The sequence below is a fragment of the Garra rufa genome, chromosome 5, assembly GCF_049309525.1.
Source record: "Garra rufa chromosome 5, GarRuf1.0, whole genome shotgun sequence".
Taxonomy (NCBI): domain Eukaryota; kingdom Metazoa; phylum Chordata; class Actinopteri; order Cypriniformes; family Cyprinidae; genus Garra; species Garra rufa.
This window is the reverse complement of record NC_133365.1, coordinates 48,904,623-48,930,969: the sequence shown is the minus strand read 5'-3', so window position 1 is coordinate 48,930,969 and position 26,347 is coordinate 48,904,623. Positions and strand designations below refer to the sequence as shown.

At 34.5% G+C, this 26,347-nt stretch overlaps 1 protein-coding gene across 1 annotated transcript in view; it reads left to right on the top strand.

Annotated features, from left to right (window-relative positions):
• Window positions 1–26,347, top strand: part of scarf2 (scavenger receptor class F, member 2) — a 37,822-nt gene that overhangs the window by 5,061 nt on the left and 6,414 nt on the right. The window contains exons 2-10 of the mRNA XM_073841017.1: window positions 696–754; window positions 840–941; window positions 2,145–2,664; window positions 3,917–4,135; window positions 5,755–5,883; window positions 7,831–7,934; window positions 14,315–14,429; window positions 16,384–16,508; window positions 25,751–25,903. Coding sequence (XP_073697118.1) covers window positions 696–754; window positions 840–941; window positions 2,145–2,664; window positions 3,917–4,135; window positions 5,755–5,883; window positions 7,831–7,934; window positions 14,315–14,429; window positions 16,384–16,508; window positions 25,751–25,903 — 1,526 coding nt within the window. The remainder of the gene's footprint in view (window positions 1–695; window positions 755–839; window positions 942–2,144; window positions 2,665–3,916; window positions 4,136–5,754; window positions 5,884–7,830; window positions 7,935–14,314; window positions 14,430–16,383; window positions 16,509–25,750; window positions 25,904–26,347) is intronic.

Below are 26,347 nucleotides of genomic sequence, written 5' to 3'. Positions count from 1 at the left end.
ACCTTACAAGGCTTTGAACGTGTCAGTTGCGTTTCTGTCTATGCAGGTTCGGAAAGCTCTCGGATTTAATCAAAAATACCTTGACTTGTGTTATGAAGGGTTTGGAACGACATGAGGGTAAGTAAGTAAATCATTTAAAGTATCACTTTAAATGATCTCAGTTTATTATTCTGAAAAGCTATTTCAAAGCTTTTTTTCATGTATCTATTTATATAGACTCCAGACTGTTTATTAGACTAACTTACTAGCCTAATGAAGGACATTTGCATTACAAATCAAATCAGGCCTTATTTTGGATCCAGTCACTCAACCGACGATGCAACAAAATTATGGCTTCAAACGGCACGTCTGGTTCGCATGACTGCTGTCGGCGTGAGGGTGGAGAATGGAATGAATGCTTACGCTTGTGTTTGTGCGACTGGATGCGAGTCAGTGTATGTTCGCTATCTGAAACATCTGCGCTTGTGAAGCTTAAGAGAAGCTACAGATGGCATCCAGACATTTGCAATATTCCTCATGAGGCAGTCTCATGGACGGTTGGAAATTTGGTCAAGGCATTTGCAAAACATGCTGACGCAAATGTGTAATCATCAGCTGTCCTTTCAGATAGCAGCTAAATTTGATATAGACTGAATATTCCTTAATTAATAAAGCAGTGCACTTGATTTGACCTTGATTTGTCATCTTATCTTTAGGTCACCAGGGTTTACGTGCTGCAGCGGATGGGCGCAGCAAGGCGAAGAGTGTTTAACACGTAAGTGTCATTGCCTGAATGTTAGATCACTTCCTGAGTGTCGCTTTACTCGATTGATATCTTGATTATGTGTTTATTTCCTCAGCTCTCTGTGAAGGTAACTTCACTTGTAATGAGAACGAGGTGTGTGTCCGACCAAACGAATGCCGCTGTCGTCATGGGTATTTTGGAGCAAGTTGTGACACAAGTGAGTTCGTCATGCTAATTTTAATCATTGAAAAAAAATGTATTGCCTTTTACTTCATGTCAGTCAGCTTTAAAGTAAAGTAATCTAAATGCTAATATACAGTTGAGGTCAAAAGTTTAATAGTTTACTGTTCAATAGTTTACATGATTCTTAATATTGTGTTGTTACCTGAACGATTCACAGCTGTTTTGTTTTTGTTTAGTTGTTCCGGAGTCCATTGTTTATCCTGAACAAGTTAAACTGCCCGCTGTTCTTCAGAAAAGTCCTGCAGGTCCCACGAATTCTTTGGTTTTTCAGCATTTTTGTGTATTTGAACCCTTTCCAACAATGACTGTATGATTCGAGATCCATCTTTTCACACTGAGGACAACTGAGGGACTCATATGCAACTATTACAGAAGGTTCAAACACTCACTGATGCTTCAGAAGGAAAAACGATCCATTAAGAGCTGGGGGTGAAAACTTTTGAACAGAATGAAGATGTGTACATTTTTCTTATTTTGCCTAAATATCATATTTCTTAAATTTGGTACTGCCCTTCAGAAGCTACAGGAGATACTTACATGTTTTCCAGAAGACAAAATAAGTTACATTTACCCTGATCTTCATATTCAAAAAGTTTTTACCCATCTGGCTCTTAATACACTGTGTTTCCTTCGGAAGCTTCAGTGAGCGTTTGAAATTTTTATAATAGCTGCGTATGAGTCTCTCAGTTGTCCTCAGTGTGAAAAGATGGATCTCAAAATCATACAGTCATTGTTGGAAAGGGTTCAAATACACAGAATTTGTGGGACCTGAAGGATTTTTCTGAAAACAGCAGGAAATTTAAATTGAAGACTGGAGTAATAAAAATTTATCTTTGCATCACAGAAATAAATTACCTTTTAAAATATATTAAAATACAACACAGTAATTTTAAATTGTAATAATATTTCATAATATTACTGTCTCTAATGTATTTTGGTCAAATAAATGCTGCCTCGGTGAGCAAAGCAAACCCAAAACATTTGAATGGTAGTGTATATACAGTATATCACACTTATAATAAGAATTCTATTTACAAAATAGACATTTTATGCGGTGGCGAAGGAATATATTTAACTGACCAATTTGAATTTTTCTAATAATCTTTAACAACAACCTAAAATAATTTCTTCAGCTTCCCAGTTGCACAGTAAACATGTTTCTTTTTGATTTCTCTAGAGTGTCCCGCTCAGTTCTGGGGTCCTGACTGTAAGGGAATGTGCACGTGTCACCCCCACGGTAAATGTGACGACGTGACCGGGAAGTGCACTTGCTACCCAAACCGCTGGGGTGAGAACTGCGAGAAGCCCTGCAACTGTCAGAATGGGAAATGTGACCAAGAGACAGGCAAATGCACCTGCCATGCCGGTTTCTGGGGATTGCAGTGCAAAAACAACTGCTACTGCAGCATCAACTCGGTGTGCGACCAGAACACAGGCCGGTGCCTGTGCAACCCCGGCTGGTTCGGCCGTAACTGCGGCGCTCAGTGTACATGCAACAACTCTCCTTGTGAGCAGTTTACAGGTCGATGTCAGTGCAGGGAGAGACTCTGGGGTCAGCACTGTGAACGCCACTGTCAGTGTGCCAATGGGAAGTGTAACCCTGTGGATGGATCGTGTACCTGTAAACCTGGATACAGAGGAAAGCTATGCCGGGAGCCATGTCCAGCTGGATTCTATGGACAGAACTGCAGAAACAAGTGAGAAAAAAAAACTGTGGCAGCATTTATTTAATCAAAAATACAGTAATATTGTGAAATATTATTACGATTTAAAATTTTTAAATATTTAAAAATGTAATTTATTTTTATGATGCAAAGCTAAATTTTCAGCATTATTACTCCAGTCTTCAGTGTCACATGATCCATCAGAAATCATTCTAATATGCTGATTTACTCTTTAGGAAACATTTCTTATTATTATTAATGTTGAAAAACATTTGCTGCTTAATGTTTTTGGGGAAATTGTGATTTCCACAATACGAAAGGGGTAAGATAGATTTAAAAAAGGAAATGAATTAATTCTCTTCAGCAAGGATTCATTAAATTGCTTAAAAGTAACAGTACAGACATTTATAATTTTGCAAAAGATTTCTATTTTGCCATTTTAAACTTCATCATCTATTCATTCAAAAAATCATGAAAAAAATGTATAAAAGATCTTAAATCAAGATATATTTACTTGAAAAGCAAAATGACATAAGATATCTTTTCTGCATAATATATCAAAATATATATTAAAATATATATGATATATTTTTAAAAAATCCAATGGGGTAAGATTTTTTTTTTCTTTTGAATCAAGCTGATTTTCTGACCCCATTGGCAGATATTTATTGACCCTGGACCACAAAACCAGTCATATGGGTCAATATTTTGAAATTGTGATTTATACATCTGAAAGCTGAAAAAGTAAGCTTTCCATTTGTGTATGGTTTGTTAGGATAGGACAATATTTACAACTATTATAGGCCAAAATAAAACTATTTTAAAATCTGGAAGCTGAGGGTGTAAAAAAATCTAAATATTAAGAAATCGCCTTTGAAGTTGTTCAAATGAAGGTCTTAGCAATGCATATTACTATTAAAAAAAAAAGTTTTTATTTTTTTTACGGTAGGACATTTACAAAATAGCTTTATGGAACATGATCTTAACTTAATATCCTGAGTTTTGGCATGAAAAAACAATAATTTTGACCCATAGAATGAATTTTTGGCTATATACCTGTGCAACTTAAGACCAGGGTCACATTTGTTCTTGTTTTAAACATAAACTCACTTCATTTTGATTTGAAAACAAGACTTAATATCTAAAGTTGTTTTATTTCTCAAGTAATTGTACCTTGATTTAGGAATGTTTAGATATTCGTACTTAAGTATAAAAACATTTTTAGTATATTCTGGTTTTGACTGTACCTGAACAATCTGTTCATCTCTTGTTTCTGCTGATGCAGGTGTGGCCACTGTAAAGGCCAGCAGCCCTGTAAGGTGACTGAGGGTCACTGTGAAACATGTGAGAGTGGCTGGAATGGGACCAAATGTGATCAGATGTGTAAAGAGGGTTACTTCGGAGAGAACTGTAAGGATCAGTGTCCGCCGTGCAAAGATGGTCACTACTGCAACCGCATCAACGGGAAGTGTTCCCACTGCAATCCAGGCTGGATTGGAGATCGGTATGAATCTTCGGCCATTGTAGCCAACTGTTATAAAAAAAATTACTGTTAATGAAACTAGAACAAATGTGAGGAGATATTGTTCGCTAAAAAACAATTATGCTTACTGACAGTGCTGTTTATACACTTTGCGCATTGTTGTAGCCACTTCACTTAAAGGAGTAATTCACTTCCAGAACAAGAATGTACAGATAATGTACTCACCCCCTTGTCATTCAAAAAGTTCATGTCTTTTTTTATTTAGTCGTAAAGTTTGAGGAATTCTCTCCATATAATGGACTTCTATGGTGCCCACAAGTTTCTTCCAAAATGCAGTTTAACTTCAAAGGGCTCTACAACAGCCAAGGAATTTACAATTTATACATTTTTTAACCTCAAATGGTCGTCTTGTCTAGGTCTGCGTGAACTCTGTGTATTCCGGTTCATGACAGGTAGGGTATGTTGAAAACTCCCATCTCATTTTCTCCTCCAACTTCAAAATCGTCCTACATCGCTGCAGAAGTACAGATCCAGTGTTTACAAAGTAAACATGCAAAGAAAGGTCAAACTCCCATAACAAAAAAAAAAAAAAAAAAGGAAAAAAGCTATGTAGGATGATTTTGGAGAAAATGAGCTGGAAGTTCCCTAACTGTCATAAACAGGAATACACACAGTTCACGCAGAGCTAGACAAGAAGAGCGTTTGAAGTTAAAAAGTATATAAATTGTTTATTTTTGAGAAAATATTCAATCGTTTCACTAGATAAGACCCTTCTTCTTCAGCTGGGTTCATTTAGAGCCCTTTGAAGCTGCATCTAAACTGTATTTTGGAAGCTCAAACTCGGGGGCACCATAGAAGCCCATTATATGACAAATCCTGAATGTTTTCCTCGCAAAAAAAAACAAAAACATTTTTTTTTATGACTGAAGAAAGAAAGACATGAACATTTTGGATGACAAGGGGGTGAGTACATTATCTGTAAATTTTTGTTCTGGAAGTGAACTACTCCTGTAAGGAATTATACAAATCAATAATTATAAAAAAATAAATAAATAGAAGGACATAAAACCATTTATACATCAATACACAACCACTCAAACATTTGGGGTTGTAAGATGTTTTAATGTTTTTGAAAGACGTCTCTTGTGCTCATCAAGGCTGCATTTATTTAATCAAAAATAGTAAAACTGTGAAATATTATTGCGATTTAAAATAACTGTTTTCTATTTAAATATATTTTAAAATGTAATGTATTCCTGTGATGCAAAGCTGAACTTTCAGCATCATTACTCAAGTCTAAGTGTCTCAATCCTTCAGCAATCATTCTAATATGGTGCTTTGTTGCTCAAGAAACCTTTTTATTATAATTAATGAAAAGTATTATCAATAATAGTAATATTTGCAATTAAGAGAATTATAATGGTGCTGTAAATTAGCTTGATTAAACTAAATTGAATGTGATTAGAGAATAAAACATAAAAACATAAAATACACCCAAATGTACAAAGTGTTTTAGTGAATTCACCTCTGAAAGTTTTCATATGTTGCTCTTTAAGTATTTTCTTGGAGAATGATTTGATTATAACTGAAATAGTCTTTAATTGACCAATTGACCTCTACCTCTTTCTCTCTGTATTCAGTTGCGAGATCCGCTGTCCTAACGGCACCTATGGAGAAAACTGTGAAAAAGACTGCAGCCATTGTTTTAACGGAGACTGCCATTTTGCCACAGGAGAGTGTCTCTGTGACCCGGGCTTCTATGGGACATAGTAAGTCACATCTGAGTCATGCACAAAATTAAGGTCATCTTGATATCTAAACCCTGTTTTCATTAACGAATGAATCACAGAAACAACAAAGAGTCATCCTAAATGGTTTAAAGATGAGTAAACCTTTAAAGATCGCAGTGTGCTAAATAGGGCACCAAAAATAGGTAAATGTGCCAGACGTAATACTCAAGGTAGACACAATTCAACAATAAATATTTGTTTTGTGAGAAAAAAATCATATCTTTGCCCTTATAACAGAAGGAAAGCATTACTGATACTCTGCTGACTACAATTACGATTGCACGACTTGTTGAGTTTAAATCACTTAAATGTTCAGATTTCACTTGAACTTTGTACAGAAGATTATTTCAGTCTATTTTTTTGGTTTATCAACTTATTTCTGTAATGGCAAATCTGAATTTTTTGTGTCAAATGATCCTTTAGAAATAATTTTAATATGCTGATTTGCTGCTTAAGAACATTTATTTCTTATTATTGTCAATATTGTAAATAGTTGTTAAAAAACAGCATTTATTTGAAATAGACATCTTTATAGATGCAGAATTCCTTTCATTTCCTAATACAATACAATGCAAATCTGAATTTTTAATGTCACATGATCCTTTAGAAATAATTCTAATATGCTTATTTGCTGCTTAAGAACATTTATTTCTTATTATTGTCAATATTGTAAATAGTTGTGTTAAAAAACAGCATTTATTTGAAATAGACATCTTTATAGATTCAGATTTCTTTTCATTTCCTAATACAATACAATGCAAATCTGAATTTTTAATGTCACATGATCCTTTAGAAATAATTCTAATATGCTTATTTGCTGCTTAAGAACATTTATTTCTTATTATTGTCAATATTGTAAATAGTTGTGTTAAAAAAACAGCATTTATTTGAAATAGACATCTTTATAGATTCAGATTTCTTTTCATTTCCTAATACAATAAAATGCAAATCTGATTTTTTTGTCAAATGATCCTTTAGAAATAATTCTAATATGCTTATTTGCTGCTTAAGAACATTTATTTCTTATTATTGTCAATATTGTAAATAGTTGTGTTAAAAAAACAGCATTTATTTGAAATAGACATCTTTATAGATTCAGATTTCTTTTCATTTCCTAATACAATAAAATGTAAATCTGATTTTTTTGTCAAATGATCCTTTAGAAATAATTCTAATATGCTTATTTGCTGCTTAAGAACATTTATTTCTTATTATTGTCAATATTGTAAATAGTTGTGTTAAAAAAAACTGCATTTATTTGAAATAGACATTCAGATTTCCTTTCATAAAATAAATCAATAAAACCATTTTAAACAAAAACAATAAAAACTCAATAAAAAATGTCTTTACGGTCACTTTTGATCAATTTAATGCATCTTTGTTGAATACAAGCATTAAGCACATTTAAAAAAAATTCTACTGACCTCAAACTTTTGAATGATGAAAAATTAAATGAATAAAAATAAATTACCTTCAAATTCAACCTTCAAATCTAAAATCTAAAACATCTGCATGCATCACTAAATATTAAAAACAAATTAAAAATATGCTAATATTGACCACAAACTGAACTTAAATCATATCATACCTTTATCTTCAGCTGATGAAACATCACTTGATCAAAGATCTGAAAGACAAGATCAAAGAACACATTAAAATAGAGTCCATCTCAGAAAAACACTTTAAATATTTAGTCAGTTTCAGTTTAGTGTCTTTAAATGAGAATATCTGTTCTTGTTGCATTTATTGCAAATGTTAAATTCCTCTTCCCTGCTCTTGCATTTCTAAAAATCAACATAATTGCCTGTAATTCCCTAATTATCGTGTTCTATTTTCACTGGAAATTTCTGTTGATGTGTCTATGCTTGTATTGATTAATTTCATCAGTGTTTCTGTATGTGCTCTTTGTATTTCTCTTCATTCTAGCTGCAACCTGACCTGCGAGTTCGGTCAGTTCGGAGTGAACTGTGCCCAGGACTGTCCATGTCATGACAGGAACTGCAACCCAGTGTCGGGAGCCTGCAACCTATGTAAGAAACCCTTCCCATCTCTCATTTGGGAAAAGCTAATGCAATTTATCTTTCTGTTATTGATTTTGCTATGGAGACAGAAGAACTCTTGAAGAGTTGAGACATACTTGTGGGGTCCAACATCAGTCATATTTTCCATGACGTTAAAGGAGGGGGGAAACAGCTGCCCGGTTGACGCCAAGGTCAACTTAAGATTCAACCTTTTGACTCATGACGGATTTGCGAGCACGTCGGTTAATAAAGGTGGAACGAGATGTGTTTAAATAGAGCAAATGCAGCATGACACCATGTCATGATCATTATACACATCATATTACAGCCACCCTGATTTTTCCAGGCTAAACAGTTTTCGTCAATGGTCCCATAAAAATGCAAGTTCCAAACAGAATGAAAAAAAAACACCATTAAAGTAGTTCACATTAAAGTCATTCGCTCTCCATTCAAATATCTTAACATGCATACAAAAATCTCTTTACAAGACTTGTTTTTAAAGTATATATATCTTTAATTAAATGTATTTTGGGTAACACTTTACCTAAAGCCTTTAAATATAATGCATTATAAAAATGCATTATATTTTATAAAGTTAAAATGTATTAACATTTAAATTACAGAATATTATTATATATACACCACCAATCAAGTTTTTGAACAGTAGAGATGTTTAAAATGTCTCTTCTGTTCAACGGGTCTGCATTTATTTGATCCAAAGTACAGCAAAAACAGTTTTAAAATAAGTTTTCTATTTGAATATATTTTAAAATGTAAGTTATTCTTGTGATTTCAAAGCTGATTTTTTAGCATTATTACTCCAGTCACATGATCCTTCAGAAATCATTCTAATATTTTGATTTGCTGATCAAAAAAGCATTTATTATTATTATTATTGTTATTATTATTATGTTGAAAAAAGCGGAGTAGAACTTTTTCAGGTTTCTTTTATGAATAGAAAGTTCAGAAGAACAGCATTTACCTGAAATAGAAATCTTTTGTAACATTATAAATGTCTTCATCCTCACTTTGAATCAATTTAAAGCATCCTTGCTATAAATAAAAGTATTAATTTCTTTATTTTATAATGTTACAAAAGCTTTTTCTATTTCAGATAAATGCAGTTATTTGGATCTTTCTATTAATTCAAAGAATATTTATTCAAAGAAATCCTGAAAAAAATGTACTCAAATGGTTTAAATACTGATAATAACAATAATAATTAAAAAAAAATATTGAATGTAAAAAATAATTGAACATTCAATGAAATTTAGCTTTGATCACAGGAATAAATTATATTTTAAAATATATTCAAATAAATGCAGGCTTGATGAGCAGAAGAGACTTCTTTAACACTTCTTTCTTCAGGACAACATCTGAAGAACCGTTCTGTTTCACAAAAGGTTCTTTGTGGCGAAGGAAGGTTCTTCAGATTTTAAAAATGTAAGAAAGAGATGGCTCTTTAAAGAACCTGTGACTGAATGATTCTTTGTGGAACCAAAAATGGTTCTTCTATTGCATCGCTGTGAACCTTTTAATAACTGTGGATACAATTATTGAGATGCATTATAAGGTGCAGTACGCATCCGGCGTAAAGCATGTGCCAGATCGGCTGTGCGGATCACTCCGCTGTGGCGACCCCTGATTAGAAGGGAGTAAGCCGAGAGAGAAAGAAGAAGAAGATTATAAGGTGCAGTACGAGGCATAATTAATTCATTAAAACTATTTTTATAACGCATTTTATAAAAAAGTTTTAAGTAAAGTGTTGCCATATTTTTCTTACCTCACAAGTCATTTTTGTCTTGTTCAGCAAACATTTTGTTAGGTTTATGCTTAAAACATTACTAAATATATAACAGCGGGATAAGTAAAACAAATTTATTTCCGAGTTACATTCTTTAAAAACAAGTCTAATTATATTATACATTTCTTCGAATCTTACTCAAACTTTATTTATTTTTACAAAAAAAAAAGTTTTTTTAAACCGTTTGAATAATCAAGGAACAAAAATCACACTTTCATAATCTAATAAAAATGTTGTGAGCCAGGATTCTGATTAAAAAAAAAACTGTCCCAAAATTCAAGTCATTGCTCACTACTCTAGGAGTGTATTTATAAAGTGTCATTAACTTTAATGCAGCATATTCTTCAATATTACTGAATTAATGTTATTCCTGGACTAAAAATTGTTCCTATTTATTCAAAAACCTATGAGAAACTTGTTGTGTGGGCAAATAAAAACACAGTTGCTATTGGTAACATGTCTGCGTAGTCCTCACTATGTAGGTCACTGCAGTAGACAGCAGCAGCAACATGGCAGCCCTGATGGTGTTTCCAGAGTGGTGTCTTATTTTTACGGCTGTGTTTTTTGGCTCTTTTCCTGCCTGCTCGTCGAGTTAGTGAGAGCTGAGGTTGTTTCACACAGCTGAGAGAAATACTACAGGAAGAGAGAGGGAGGGAGAGAGACAGTAATGAGGAAAGGTGTGGGTCAGCAGAGGTTTCACAGGGACCCGAATGAAGGCAGTAATGATGTCACCGTGTCCGACCTCAATGAGGCCTTCCTCGAACGCAGCTGTGCTTTCAGGACGTTTGTGGATGTGCCCACACCCCACACTACACCCGGACTGAATCTACAACACAAATCAAAGAGTCAAAGAGGTTGTCATCGGTTATTATGCTTTAAGTGTTTTCAGTTGGTTTTTGAGAAGCAAATGTTTACACAAGTAATATTATGAGAGGAATAAAAGGAATAGTTCACTCAAAAATGAACATTGACTAAAACTCATTCTCAGGCTATTCAAAATGTAGAAGAGTTTGTTTCTACATTACGGCAGATTTGGAGAAATGCAGCATTACGTCAGTTGCTCATCAGCGGATCCTCTGCAGTGAATGGGTGCCGTCAGAATGAGACTCCAAACAGCTGATAAAAACAGCACAATAATCCACACAACTCCAGTCAATCAAGTATTGTCTTGTGAAGCAAAAAGATGCATGTCTTTAAGAAACAAATCCATTTAGATGTTTGTTTTCTCCAGTGAAAAAGTCATCTAGTCTGAACCAGGAAAGAAATGTGCACATATTAAGCACTGTTTACAAGTAAAAACAGTCCAAAAGAGGTCTAAACAAATATGTTGGTGGATTTCGATGTGAGAAGACAACAGGAAATGGATTTTTCACTGGAGGAGGCATTATTATGGATTATTCACTCATATTTTGGCCAGGAGCAACGGTTTAAAGTTAAAACGCCTTAATGATTGATTTGTTTCTTACAAACACACAGCTTTTTGCTTCACAAGACATTAATTGATGGACTGGAGTGGTGTGGATTACTTGTGGCTTATTGTGATGTTTTTATCAGCTGTTTGGACTCTCATTCCGACGGCACCCATACGCCTTATTCAGCCCGCTGCCATTTTGAATCGAAAACGAGGCTGTGAGGGATAGCAGTCCAGCAGCGCCCACTGTGGCGCGTTGTTGCGTACCGGGATGTAGATCGTATATCCGTAAAATAATAGGTCATTTCACATTTTTCCACAGGACAAAGAGCTCCAGAAGACGTGGATTGATCGACAGGACAAATAACCTAACTTTCAGGTAACAATATTGCATTTCTTTTTTGAGAAAATGACTGTGGAAAGACTGCTAATTTCTAATGGGAGCATGTTTATCTTCCTTTAAACGCTTACATAGAGTTTTTCAAATGATGTTATATAGATTAAAATGCTTAATGGTTTGTGTTAAGAGCCTGCAGCTAGGTCATAAGCGTCTTCCCGACCTTTATTATGAAATTACGATAAACATGACATTTTCCTTGTCTAAAGCAAGACAGAAACAAAAAAATAATGTTCTGAATATCATTTAGCGATTTTAAAAGGGGTTGACATCAAACACTACATGGCAAACTAATAAATAATTGTTATCTTTTGATCTCTTTGCATAAAAATAAACTTTCAACCCACTGTTTTTTGTATGACTTAACATGTTGTCTGAAAGAGGCTTACGATCTAACGTTAACTGCAGGCTCTTAACACAAACTATTAAACATGTTGATCTTTAAAACATCATTTAAAAAGAATATCTTTTTCATTTACAATCGCAAGGTTTTCTTTTCGTGAGGTCTTTGAGTCCAGGTAAACAGACGGAGCTGAACCCTCCTTAAGCGTCCTAATTCCAGTCAGTGTTTTTGAAAAACAATCCTGAGTAAAATGTTGAGCACTCTTGTGTTCTTTGTAATCTATTTAGTTTAGTTGTTGTAGTAATACATCACATGTTAGCTCTGCGTAAACGTTTAAAGGAAGATAAACATGCTCGCATTATAAATTAGCAATTAGCCAACCGGCTAGTTTCCACAGTCATTTTCTTAAATAAATGCAATATTGTTACCTGAAAGTTAGGTTATATGTCCTGTCGATCAGTCCACGTTTTCTGGAGCGCTTTGTCCTGTGGAAAAATGTGAAATGACCTATTATTTTACGGCTATACGATCTACATCCCGGTACGCAACAATGCGCCACAGTGGGCGCTGCTGGACTGCTATCCCTCACAGCCTCGTTTTCGATTCAAGATGGCAGCGGGCTGAATAAGGCGTATTGACTGCAGAGGATTCATTGGTGAGCAAGTGATGTAATGCTAAATTTCTCCAAATCTGTTATGATGAAAAAACAACCTCATCTACTTCTTGGATAGCCTGAGGGTGGGTAAATTTATTGCAAACTTTAATTTTTGAAGGAACTATTCCTTTAAAATTGAAGTTCATTTCCCACAGAAATATGTATAAATGGTGTATTACACACATAGTTGTCTATCTAGATTTACATTAAGTTTCACTTTTGGACTTTTTTGAAGTTGCGTAAACGTAAGAAATTACATAACGTGTTAGATGCACCGTATTTTTGTCTGGATCGTCCAAGGCCAGTAATTATTTCTGTATATATAACTGAACTAATAACTGGCTTTGGACGATCCAGACAAAAAAAATATGGTGCATCCTACAGCTGAAATTCTTCATTCTCACCAGCGCCAAATTAAGCGTCTCAACATTGTCTTTGTTTATGAACGGAAGAGCCAAATGGCCACACTTTATGCTCTAGTGCTCTAGTGATAATGCCTGTTGGCAACAGATGCAAAGAAGCCACTGGCAGACATCCTGCATCTCACAAGACACAACTGCTAGCTCTTAAACTCCTGAACTGGTGTGGGAATTGCAGGGACATTTTGGTTCATTTCTGTACACTGCTCTTTAGCAGGCAAAATTCAAGGAAATTTAAAAGCTGATTGATCTAACATTTGAACCTTTTCCAACAATGGCTGTGTGATTTTAAGATCCATCATTTCACACTAAGGACAACTTAGGGACTCATATGCAACTATTACAGAAGGTTTAAACGCTCACTGATGCTACAGAAGGAAAAAACATGCATTAAGAGCCGGGGGTAAAAACTTTTTGAATTTGAAAATCAGGGTAAATTGAACTTATTTTGTCTTCTTGGAAACATGTAACTATCTTCCGTAGCCTCTGAAGGGCAGTGCTAAATGAAAAAAAAATCTGATGTTTAGGCAAAATAAAAAATTTACACATCTCCATTCTGTTCAAAAGTTTTCAGCCACCCCCGGCTCTTAATTCATGTTTTTTTTTTCTTCTGGAGCATCAGTGAGCATTTGAACCTTCTGTAATAGTTGCATATGAGTCCCTCAGTTGTTCTCAGTTTGAAAAATCATAGTCATTGTTGGAAAGGGTTCAAATACACAAAAATGCTGAAAAACCATAGAATTTGTCCTGAATGTTTTTTTCTGAAGAACAGCAGGCAGTTTAACTATTCAGGACAAACAAGGGACTCATGAACAACTATCACTAAACAAAAAAAAAAAAACACAGTTGTGGATCATTCAGGTAAGAAAACAGTATTACGATTCAAGGGGGTGTAAACTTTTGAACAGGGTCATTTTTATAAATTCAGCTATTATTAACTATATGTAAATATCTTTTATGTGAATTATATTATTCAGGTCAGTACTAAATAAACAATAACTTGTATTTTGTATGATCCCTCTTATTTTGGTAAAATAATTAAAATCTTGCAGATTCTGAAAGGGGGGTGTAAACTTTTGACCTGAACTGTAGTCTTCATCCTCTATTTCAGATTCTAAAATGAAACAGCTTTTAGAAATTCTGTATTTTCAATTATTTCTCAAACTTTGAGCATCTAAGATGATTTCAACTGTTGTTCTGCAAACCTCAGTTATACTTTTGTCTCTTACAACAGCAATGTTTTCACTGATCAGCCTCCATCTCTCTTGGAAAAGGCTGTGTTACATGAAACTGAATACACATGTGGGTTCTGTGTTAAATTGCAAACTTTACACTCTCCTTCTGCCTCTCTTTCTCTCAGATCCTAATCAGCGGATGGGAGTAATAGCTGCGGGAACGCTGGTGACATTCCTGCTGGTAGTTCTTCTGTCTCTGCTATGCTGCTGCTTTCTCTGTAGCAACAAAAATAACCGCAAGTAAGTACAAATCAATAGTAGTTTTACAATCTAGTTCTTTTGAACTGGGTTGAAATACCTTCTCCAGTTACAGTTTAAAGGATTGTTTCGCTTCCAGAATAAAAAAAAAATCCTGATAATTTACTCACCCCCATGTCATCCAAGATGTTTATGTCTTTCTTTCCTCAGTCAAAAAGATATTAAGGTTTTTGAGGAAAACATTCCAGGACTTTTCTCTATATAGTGGACTTCACTGGGTGTTTTTGCAGTTTCAAAGGGCTCCACACAAACCCAGAAGAGTAAGGGTGTTATCTAGCAAAGCAATCTTTTTAACCACAAATGCTCATCCACTATATGGAGAAAAATCCTGGCATGTTTTCCTCAAAGACCTTTTTTTTTTCGACTGAAGACAGACAGACATGAATATCTTGGATTACATTGCAGTGAGTAAATAATCAGGAACTTTTATTCCGGAACTAATGAACTAATCCTGTAAAATGCAAAGACAACTATTAAAAGGTTATTTATAGATTTTAGAAAAAAATAAACATTATGCCTCATTCAATTGCACGTAAAATGGACTTTCAGAACTCTCTTCCAAATTTGCATTTTTGATACTTGTATGTTAATGAATTCCAATCATTTGCAAATGATTTTTTTTAGTAGTTTGATGTCAAAACCTGGCTAAACCGGTAGCGAGTATGAGGCAGAACTACAGTGAATAAAATAGGACATACATACTTCACTTTTAAATTTTAACATTTGAACCTTTTCCAACAATGACTGTATGAGTTTAAGATCCATCTTTTCACACTGAGGACAACTGAGAGACTCATATGCAACTATTACAGAAGGTTTAAACTCTCACTGATGCTCCAGAAGGAAAAACAATGCATTAAGAGCCAGGGGGTGAAAACTTTTTGAATTTGAAACATGTAACTATCCTCCGTAGCCTCTGAAGGGCAGAACTAAATGACAAAAGATGTTTAGGCAAAAAAATATATATATATATATATCTCCATTCTGTTCAAAAGTTTTCATCCAGGTTCATGTCAAAACCTGGCTAAACCAGTAGCGAGTATGAGGCAGATCTACACTGAATAAAATAGAATATACTTCACTTTTAAATGAAAACGAGTATTAAGAGATATACTGATATAACCCATGCCCAATTCCCAATAACAGTTTAAACTCAAACACACTCCTAATCAAAAGTTTGTACTCACCATGACTGCATTTATTTAATCAAAAATACAGTACTTTCTATTGTAATATATTACAAAAAGTTATGTATTCCTGTGACGCAAAGCTGAATTTTTAGCTTTATTACTCCAGTCTTCAGTGATTCTTCAGAAATCAACAATACGATGATTAGCTAACAAAAATATATTTATTATCAAAGTTAAAAATCTAATATATCAAGAACAATCACACCTTTAGTGTCCTTATAGCAATAACAGCTTTAAACAATTAATCTACAGTTTTTCTGCTTATACCGTACAAACTCTGTGTGAACACAAACTGTATTTGGTGCTGTCAAACCGGACTGACAGCCATATTCTGCATTGACGGTGTAAACGTGGCCTTTGTGTCTTGCTCAAGCGCGCTCTGTTCTTACACCCCTGGCAAAAATCATCTTTTAACAAAGCCTGTCATCAGAATTGTTCACAGTTCGCTGAAGTGAAAGCCTCTTCTGTTCTCCGCAGTCAGTCGGGAAAACTCAAGACTCTCGCGTTCTAGAAATCACAGCCGGCTGTTTTCTTAAACTTTCCACCTTTTCTAAATGGCTGGAAAACTACAGAACGTAAGACCAACTGAGCCTAGATTTCCTCAGACCATGAGGCAAATGAATCTCTCTAGTTCTTCTTCATTTGAGTATCGTATCTAGAATCTCAATGCAGTTTATTACATCTACAATATGCAATCCATTTCTAGTCAGTGTAATGTTGGTCTAACATCACCCTTCCTCTTCCAGCCATGACCAAGAAAACTCCACCAACAGCAAGAAGGCCAAAATAATCCTCTGCGGCGGATTCAGTCGAATCAGCACCAAACTCCCCAGAATCCCTCTGAGGAGACAGAAACTACCCAAAGTTGTTGGTATGTATGCTTCATTTTCCATCATCTAAAATTACACATTGTTTAGATCAATGTGACATGACTAAACAGATCCATGCAACGGATGAAAGATGAACTTAACATGACGTGCCTGATGTTTAGTCTTCAATGGTTTAACAAAAACAGCATATTTAACAAGTATATTAGTGACGTATTTTCCTCTCGGAGCATATTTTGATGCAAACCTCAGACAGACAGCGGCATTTATATATATTGGTAAGCCAAACCTTTATTTAAACCTTGATTTTTCTAAGAAAACTTTTCAAACCTAGTTTAACATGCAGACAGGATGCATTCTGGTTCATCTAGATAGAGCGTAACTGATGGGCACAAGCTTCAAGTGATGTTTTTAACAGTTAAACACATTAAAAACATTCAAGGCATTGATAAAACCATTGCAATATTCTGGCATGTTAACTTCCAAAAATGAAAATTAAATCATTTACTCACACTGGTGGTGTCCTAGTAAGGAGAAATGTTAAGACATGTCCAGTTCACACTCATGGCAATCAATAGCGACCAGCATCAAGCTTTTAAAAAAAGATTAGTACTTTTGTGTCTTTTTCTTTCTTTTTTTTAATTCTTTACATTTCTCTTTTTGTGATATACGCCATTCAACACCAATTTTTAACTATATGAATGCAAATAAATAAAAATATTATTAAAAAAAATAAAACAACAATCAGAGTGACATTATATTAAATAAATAAAAACAACGAAGAACAAGTATTGTATGCAATAGCATTGATAGCAAAAAGAAAGCAATATTTATATTAATGTTAATATATAATGTTAATAATCAAAATACTAACATTAATTATATTATTTATTTATTTTTTAATTCACAAATATTTAGTTTTTTTACCCTTATGAAAATTATTATAAATGTCAGATTTGAAATAAAATAATTTAAACAAAAAAGGATCTCAAATATTGATGAGAAAAATAATGGAAATTTGGTACTGGTATATTAGTATATTAATATTATTATTAATAATTAAATAAATTAAAACAATAATAATAATTACTGTCATTATTATTATTTAATATTTATAGTAAACTAATTCAATAAATAACTAAATTCAATTAAATACTAAAATAATTAAATTAAAATAATAATTATTATTATAAAATAGGTCAAATTTAATTAATAAACAATGTTATGCATAATTAATATAATTCTTATAATATGAATTATAATTCTAAAATAATTACTTCATTAAATTAAACAATAAAACGTTATTACATATTATTGTAAATTATGGATGAACTTTCCTTTTAATCACCCTCAAACAAAAAAGCTATTTTGAGGAATGATGGCAACCAAACAACACTGGATCCCATTGACTTCCATTGTATGAACAAAAATACACTGCACACTTAAAAATAAAGGTTCCTCATTGGCATCAGTGGGTCTATGAAGAACCTTGAATATCCATGGAACCTTTCGAATACAGAAAAGGTTCTTTATAGTCGGAAAAAATGTTCTTCAAAATCGTTCTTTCAGGAAAAGGTTCTTTGGGGAACCAAAAATGGAAATCACTGCAAAAACACCTTTTTGAGACCTTTATTTTTAAGAGTGTGGGACATTCCACTCTATGAGGATGAGTAAATTATGACAGTTTTCATTTTTGGTACTTTACATAAATCATTTTTTGCTTGAATTTTCTCTGCAGTGCTTTCAAATCAACTCCTGGCTCAACTAATGGTGTGAGTTTGGGGAAGGGCTCTCTGTTTATCTCCCCATTGGCAGATTTGGCAGAGGTTTTTGAGAACCTGTTTGGAGGGAATCATAATGCAAGCTATTCCCTTTTGTGCTGCTACTGGTTAAGAGCTTCAGTCGTACTGAAAAGCGCTCTGCGCTGACCCAAACAAAGTCTTTAGGGTTTCATCTGAATGGAATGCTTTGGGTGCACGTTTTATTTCCCTTGGCTCCCTGTGAAGCCTCGAGTCCTTATTAATCTGTACCCAAACAGACATTCGTTTTCTTATTCCCTGCATTTCTCCCCTCATTTCCCTATTTCTTGTTAAAACAGACGGCTGGGAGCTGACTGTTCCCCAATCAAAGACTCCTCTGTTTTTGCCAGGATGGAACCCCTGTGTAGAGTTCTTGTGGTTGGGGAACTGTATTGGCTGCGACTGCCAAGAGAGAATATTAAAGTGGCAATGAAAGCATATTAGACTTTTCATGCCAGTTTGTTTGTGATATTCATTTTGGACTTGCATTCGTCTCAGAGACCAAATCGTAAAAGGCATGGCACACTTGAGTTAGCACCGCCGAACACTAAATAAAGGGAACTGAATTTTTTATATATAGAAAAATGTGGGTTAGTTGCTGTGGAGTTTTACAGCTGTTTTGCTTTAGCATGCATAAATAAAAGAGGTCAAATAACTACACCAACTCACACTAAATAGACCGTGCTTTCCACATCTGAGTGATTCACGTTTAAGGGAAAGCTGACACAAAAAAAAAGCTCTGTCATCATTTACTCACCCTCAACCTGTGGAAAACAACAGACAATTTTAATAAAATGCAGTAGCTGCTCTTTTTCATACCAGGGATGTAAAAAAAAAGACCATCAAATTTTTCCTGGAATGCATGCATTTCTATTTCAAGTCTTCTGAAGTCATACATTAATTTTGTTGGGAACAAACTTTTAAGTACTCAAAGGTCTTGTACACTTGTGCATATACAGTTGAAGTCAAAAGTTTACACCTTGCAGAATCTGCAAAATGGTAATTATTTTACCAAAATAGTAGGGTAGTTCAAAAGTTTACATACACTTTTACGTAATACTGTGTTGTTACCTGAATGATTCAAAGCTGTTTTTTGTTTTGTTTTGTTAAATTTAGTGATAGTTGTTCATGAGTCTCTTTTTGTCCTGAATAGTTAAACATCTTTTCACACTGAGGAACTCATATGCAACTACTACAGAACAGGGGGTGAAAACTTTTTGAATTTAAAGATTTGGGGAAATGTAACTTATTTTGTCTTCTGGGAAACATGTAAGTATCTTCTGTAGCTTCTAAAGGACAATACTAAATGTAAAAAAAAATATGATATTTAGGCAAAAAAAAAAAAAGTACACATTCATTCCGTTCAAAAGTTTTCACCCTCGGCTCTTAATGCATATTTAATGTTTGAACCTTCTGTAATAGTTGCATATGAGTCCCTCAGTTGTCCTCAGTGTGAAAACATGGATCTCCAAATCATACCATCATTGTTGGAAAGGGTTAAAATAGACAAAAATACTGAAAAAAAAAAATAATAATAATAATTTGTGGGACCTAAGGATTTTTCTGAAGAACAGCAGGCAGGTTAACTGTTCAGGACAAACATGGGACTCATGAACAACTATCACTAAACAAAAAAACAAAAACAAAACATGGATCATTCAGGTAACAACACAGTATTAAGAATCAAGTGTATGTAAAGTTTTTGATTTATAAATTCAACTATTATTTTGTCTTGTGCACTATATGTAAACATCTTTTATAAGAAATATCTTATTCAGGTCAGTACTAAATAAAAAACAACATGCATTTTGTATGATCCCTCTTATTTTGGGAAAATAATTAACATTTTGCAGATTCTGCAAGGTGTATGTAAACTTTTGACTTCAACTGTACAAAGTTGACACATTGCAATCAGATACTAATTAACATGGTTGATATCAAAATGAATGATATGAAATTAGGTGCCACAGTGAAAAAAACAGACTGAAAATGAAATGTTTGTTCTAAAGCAAAACATTTCACAATAAGAAGCTTGTTAGGTTTTATATGATTAAACAATAGATAACCTGTTTAAAATGAAAGGTACTTAGGCAGTAAAATGTGTAAAATGTTTATAGATAATGTAATATTCCCCACCTTTGGTTAGTCTCCTAAGATTCCTGTGTGAACTTAAGGAGAACTGACTTCTTAGATCCACTAAAACTCACCAAAACACCGGTTGATTGAAAGGTTTTAAACAAAAATAGAAAAAAAAAAAGGTTTGGAGAAAAGCCCTAGTATAATTTGTCAGAATGCATCTTAATGCAATGACATTTTATGTGACTTAAGTCTTCAGAACAGCCATTTGGATCTTGGGTCATCTCTAAACCACAAGCAAAAATCCAGGTCACAACCAGGGAAACGTGAGCCGAATTCTGGTTTTACAAACTACATAGATGTCACAGTTTTAATTAAAACACACAATACCCCAGTGTATTGGTAACAGGCGGTCACGGGTGAGCACTATTTAGTTATTTAATGGCCGAGAGAAAGCCCAGAGCCACGCTGTCCTCCAAAAGACACATGCTTCCATGCTAATTTACCACATTACATAAGTTAGGAGGCACTGCTATCCGAACAGAGTAAAGAAAAATCCTCAGTAAAACAATAATGTCACTGTTGGTTAGGGTTGAGTATGGCCTGCAGATTGTTTCAATAAAACCCCTCAAGCTGTACAACCCTGAATAGACAACAAAGAACAAGTGAGCAAGTAGTAAAATGCAAGAAGAAGATGGCACTTTAGCTGAAGAGATATGCTCTCGAACACAAAGCGGCCCTTTCATCCTCAGACTTTATGAGAAAATTGAGTGAGAATGACTGTGAAGAGTCTCTTTCATCCGACAAATCAAAACATGCTAAATGACTTTTAGAAATCAAATGCGAAACGTTTCTTTTCACGCTTTTCATTGGTAAACAGTTGGGGTTTGTGATAACATACGAGATGGAGAACTGAAAGCAAACGCATGTGTACTGTAACATCGACCCCATTCTCGTTCTCTTCCCAACCCCCTCCGACTTTTTACTTCATGGGAGGAGCTGGATGAAAATATCACTCTTTTTCCTTCTTTTCCTCTTCCTGTTGCAAGCCAGCGGTTCTGCTATTCTCATTGGCCGGCTGCAGCGGTGAGGTCTGCTATTTTTTCCTCTTTCTTTTCTTCCCCCACTTTTTTGTAACTCTACCCTCATAGGAGGGCCAGCGGGGGGCTGGGGGTTCTTCAGACAGGAAGTGACCAAATTTACCACAAAGCCCTTTTTACTCATACTACAGCTGGCAATGACAGATTTAGAAAGAAAAAGAAGAATGAAAGAAAAAAAAGAATGAAAATGTTTACCCCTTCATCTCTTAGTGACCTACATTCTGTTTCTCCATAATTTACTTAGTTTAGGAGAAACATTTCTACAGTCAATCTGTTTCTAATCAAACTGCTGTATTTGGACGATTCTCACAATACCTGTCAAGATGACGTCCGGGTTATATTTCACTCCTAAAACAAAAGAAAAAAGAAAGAAAAAGAAAGAAACAATTATGTTGTGCTCAAAGAAAATATTGCGAATTTTAGGCCAATTAAGCACAAATTTCTTCCTAAATTCCCACTACCATATTGTCAGATATATAAATTTTATTTTATGAAATAAAACAAATTGCAATAAATGTTTAAACTTTTTTTTTTTACAAATTTTAAATGTAGTTTTTTTAATAAAACAATATATAATTGTATATTAATGTATATATTAATGTTTACAAACTGTAGTTTTATCTATCCAAACATTACTATTGAGAATAAAAGAAAACTAAAACATCTGGATGCATTACGTATTAAAAATTTGGGTGGCTGCTTAAACCTAAATCAAAACAAATGATCTGCAAATTTAAAACTTTGGGATCAAGTAAGGTTTTTAATGTGTTTTTTTTTTTTTTAAGACGTATTTTCTGCTCATTAAGGCTGTGTTTATTTGATTAAAAATACAGAAAAATCTATTATTGTAATGTAAAATAGTGATTTCTATTTTGATATACTTTAAAATAGAATTTATTTCTGTGACGCAAAGCTGAATTTTCAGCATCATTACTCCAGTCTTTAGTGTCACATCTTTCAGAAATCAGAAATGTTCAAAACAGTTGTGCTGCTTAATATTTTTTTTGGAACCTGTGATACTTTTTCCGGATTCCTAATTGAATAAAACATTGAAAAAAATATTTGGAAACAATATTCACTACTGAGGTCAGTTTAAAAAAAGAGAGTATGTGTTAAATTGCTAAAAAGTGATAGACATTGTTAGAAAGTTTTTTATTTTGAAATAAATGCTGTTCTTTTTAACTTTTATTCATTAAAGAATCCTGAAAAAGGTATCACAGGTTTTAAAAAAAAATTGGCAGCACAGCTGTTTCAAACATTGATGACAAATCAGCATTTTAAAATGATTTTTGAAGGATCATGTGACATTGAAGACTGGAGTAATGGTTGATGAAAATTCAACTTTGCATTACAGAAATATATTATAACAGAAACTGTTGTTTTAAATTGCAATATATTTTTTTTGATCAAATAAATGGAAATTGAATAAGACGAAACTTAAAAAAACATTATGATGCCAAACTTTTAAACAGCAGTGTACGTCAATTCAAAAAAATGTTTTCCTTCTCCTTTTTCGTTTGACTTAACATGCAACATGCAACTGCATATTTTTGTGAGATTCATCCACTTAACTAGTCTAATTCATAGTCATGTTTTCACGTATCAAACTAATGCAATACATGAGACCACTGACATGAGGCCAATGAAACGCTGTAAAGAACAAGTCATAGACAGTGTTCTTGTGCACAGCTTTTTAGCTCTTGATGTACATTTCTCTTAGTCCAAGTCTATAAACATGTTTCTGGAGAGGCGTCAGAGAGACAGGCCACCTGCTGCCCTACACCAAAGTAGTTTCTGCAGCTGTGGGGATTAGTGCAGCTGGGACGTCCCAGTAATGCACTTTTGTTCATGGCCCTGTAGAGCCAGGGTGGGCTGCCAGAGCAGCTAAGTCGCTGTCTCTGACAAGACAGCAGTTGTCCGATGTCAGTAAATTGCTCAGTAATAATAATGAGTCTGTTTGCATGTATTCCTAACATGTATGTCATGGCATTTCATGGTCCCGCAGGGGCATCATGAATCTGCACGGTCAGAATACTAGTGACATGAACAGCAGAGAGGAGATATTCCTTTGACATTTCGGGGAAAGCTCTTCCAGCATCTACAGCTGTTTGGAAAAAGAATAAAGTATGGAATGTAAATTGTTTCATTGAAGGCAAAACTCCAGCAATGCAGTTTTATTTCTCTGTGGTTTTCACTGCTATGTGCTGTTGAAATGTTTATTTTTGCAAATTTACTTTTAAAGCTTTTTTTTTCTCCCTGGGAGAACGTTGGAAGAAGCCCTCTGCGAGCCGATTGCAAAAGATCGAGTCTTTCTAGATCTAAAGCACATATGCTAAAACTCAAACATGAAAGTTCACTTTTTTCCAGTCTCTGAGTTATTGTGTTGTTCACTTTGAGTGTAGAAAGTAAACTAAACAGCTCAGTTTGTGCTGAAAATCAAACTTTCGCTGTGTACAGTAAATCTTGTTGCTGGTAGTTTTAAACACAAAAGCTACTAATTGAAACCATACAAGAAAACATTTAAAACTTGTTTTACATCTGCAATTGATGCATTTCAGAGTGAAACTACACATTTAATAAGAGAAAATGTGGATTAACATGTCTGATCCATTTGATTGGATTATGGAAAATGGGTGTTATGTTCCTGAACATACAACAAGGACTTGGTGATGTCACCTGAAAACAAAAGTTGTTTCAAAGATAGAATAAGTTGAAAAATCATGCATAAGACAACCAGGAACATGCAAAAGAAGTCCATTTTGAATGCATGTTGACTTGAAAGAGATCTTCTGAGATTGCCTGGAAGGCTTTGCATGGCTAAATAGCCAAAAGAGCAGTGTAAGAGAGGTGTAACCAGGCCAAGAAAATGTGGTTAGCATCTACTCTAGTTTCTCCTGAAAGGAGATGGGAGCAGTAGACCACAGGAATCCCGAGATGACCATCTTTTCTAAGTCAGCATGAATGCATCATCATATGTAAGTGGGCGGAAGGAAGCGGCTTCTTGAAAACCACCGTGACCTTCATTAGGACTAAAAGTCACACGCAGGAGAACTGGGCAAAAAGTTACCAGTGTATATTTGTACACTTTTTGTGATTAAACAGCATTTTTAGTTCCTTATGAGTCATTGCAAAAAGAAGCATAAGACAATGATCAGTTTTGAAAGACATATGTGACCCTGGACCACAAAACCAGTCATAAGGGTCATTTTTTTTAACTGATGTATGGTTTTCAACTGATGTATGGTTTGTTAGGATAGGACACTGTTTGGCTAAGATGCAACTATTTGAAAATCTGGAATCTGCGGGTGCAAAAAGTCTAAATACTGAGAAAATTGCCTTTAAAGTTGTCTAAATGAAGTTCTTAGCAATGCACATTATTAATCAGACATTAAGTTTTGATACATTTACAGTAGGAAATTGACAAAATATCTTCATGGAACATATTCTTTACTAAAAATATAATTATTTTTGGAATAAAGAAAAATTGATAATTTTGACCCATACAATGTATTTTTGGATATTGCAAATAGTGCTACTTAAGACTGGTTTTGTGGTACAGGGTCACATATGTTGATTTAGATCTTTAGATCTTCACCACCAGCCTACTCGAAGGGATAGTTCACCAAAAAGTGAAAATTCTGTCATTAATTACTCACCTTCATGTCGTTCCAAACTTGCAAGACCTTTGTTTATCTTCAGAACACAAATTAAGATATTTTTGATGAAATCCGAGAGCTTTCTGACCCTGAATAGACAGCAACGCAACTGACACGTTTAAGGCCCTGAAAGGGAGTAAGAACATGGTTAAAATTGTCCATGTGACATCAGTGGTTCAATCTTTATTTTATGAAGCTACGAGAATACGTTTTGAGAGAAAAGTGCTTTGATATCACAGAAATAATGTCACAGACGTTAAAACTTGTTAAAACCACATAAAACCAGTTTGTGCTTGATTTTTTGCTTTTGAACAACATGGTCTACCAGCCCCAAATCAGCTCCAATTAGCAGTACTATCCCCCTAACCCTAATCTAATTTATCACAGTAAATTCCTAGCTCTTCAAATGCTGTCCGATCCTTCCAGTAGCGTGCTTTGAAGTCTAGAGTTTCACTCATGTGTTGTCAATGCAGGCTTTCATGCAGATTATCCACGCTCCACTATTTGCCCTTGTCGGTCACTAATGCAGACTGTAGAGCCTAACATCATCACACATGTCATCAAAGAGCCTTTGTGTGTTGTGGAACCCAGGGAGCCTTCTTCCAGTGATCTGATCTGACCTCTCTGTTTGTTTTCCCCTTGTCCAAACCCTTAGTCACCCACCACGATCCTGAGAACACCACCTTCAACAGCATTATCGAGCCACCCTCCGTGGTGGACCAGCCTTCTCCGTCATGGTCATCCCAGGAGTCCTTCTCTTCCTTTGAGACGAGCGAAGATGGGCCCGTTTACTGCGTACCCCACGAAGGTGAGCGGGAACTAGTGCAGATAAGCCATCTGTTTGTGTAACATAGAACACAGATGAGGGAGTTAAGAAATCTCCAGACAATTTTATTAAATGACCCCATTCTGTGGTAAACGCTTGCCCCCTGGGTGTGTATATCACGTGCATTGAGATAATACAAACAGTAAAGGCTATAAATGGCCAAGTCAGCAGATGCAGCTCTTTCAGGATGTGACTCAGGAGTTTCTGCATAAACTGTGGTGTGGGAGATTGCTGGAAAACTGATATAAAAGCATTTCAAGGAAAACTGTTTACTTTTATTTATGCAGGTTTGGTGTTTCATAAAGTGTACAATATTATTTAGGTGTCTTTATTTTATTCTAGATGTTTCTATAATAATCTATATATGTGATCTACAAAACCAGTCATAAGTGGCACGGGTATATTTGTAGCAATAGCCAACAATGC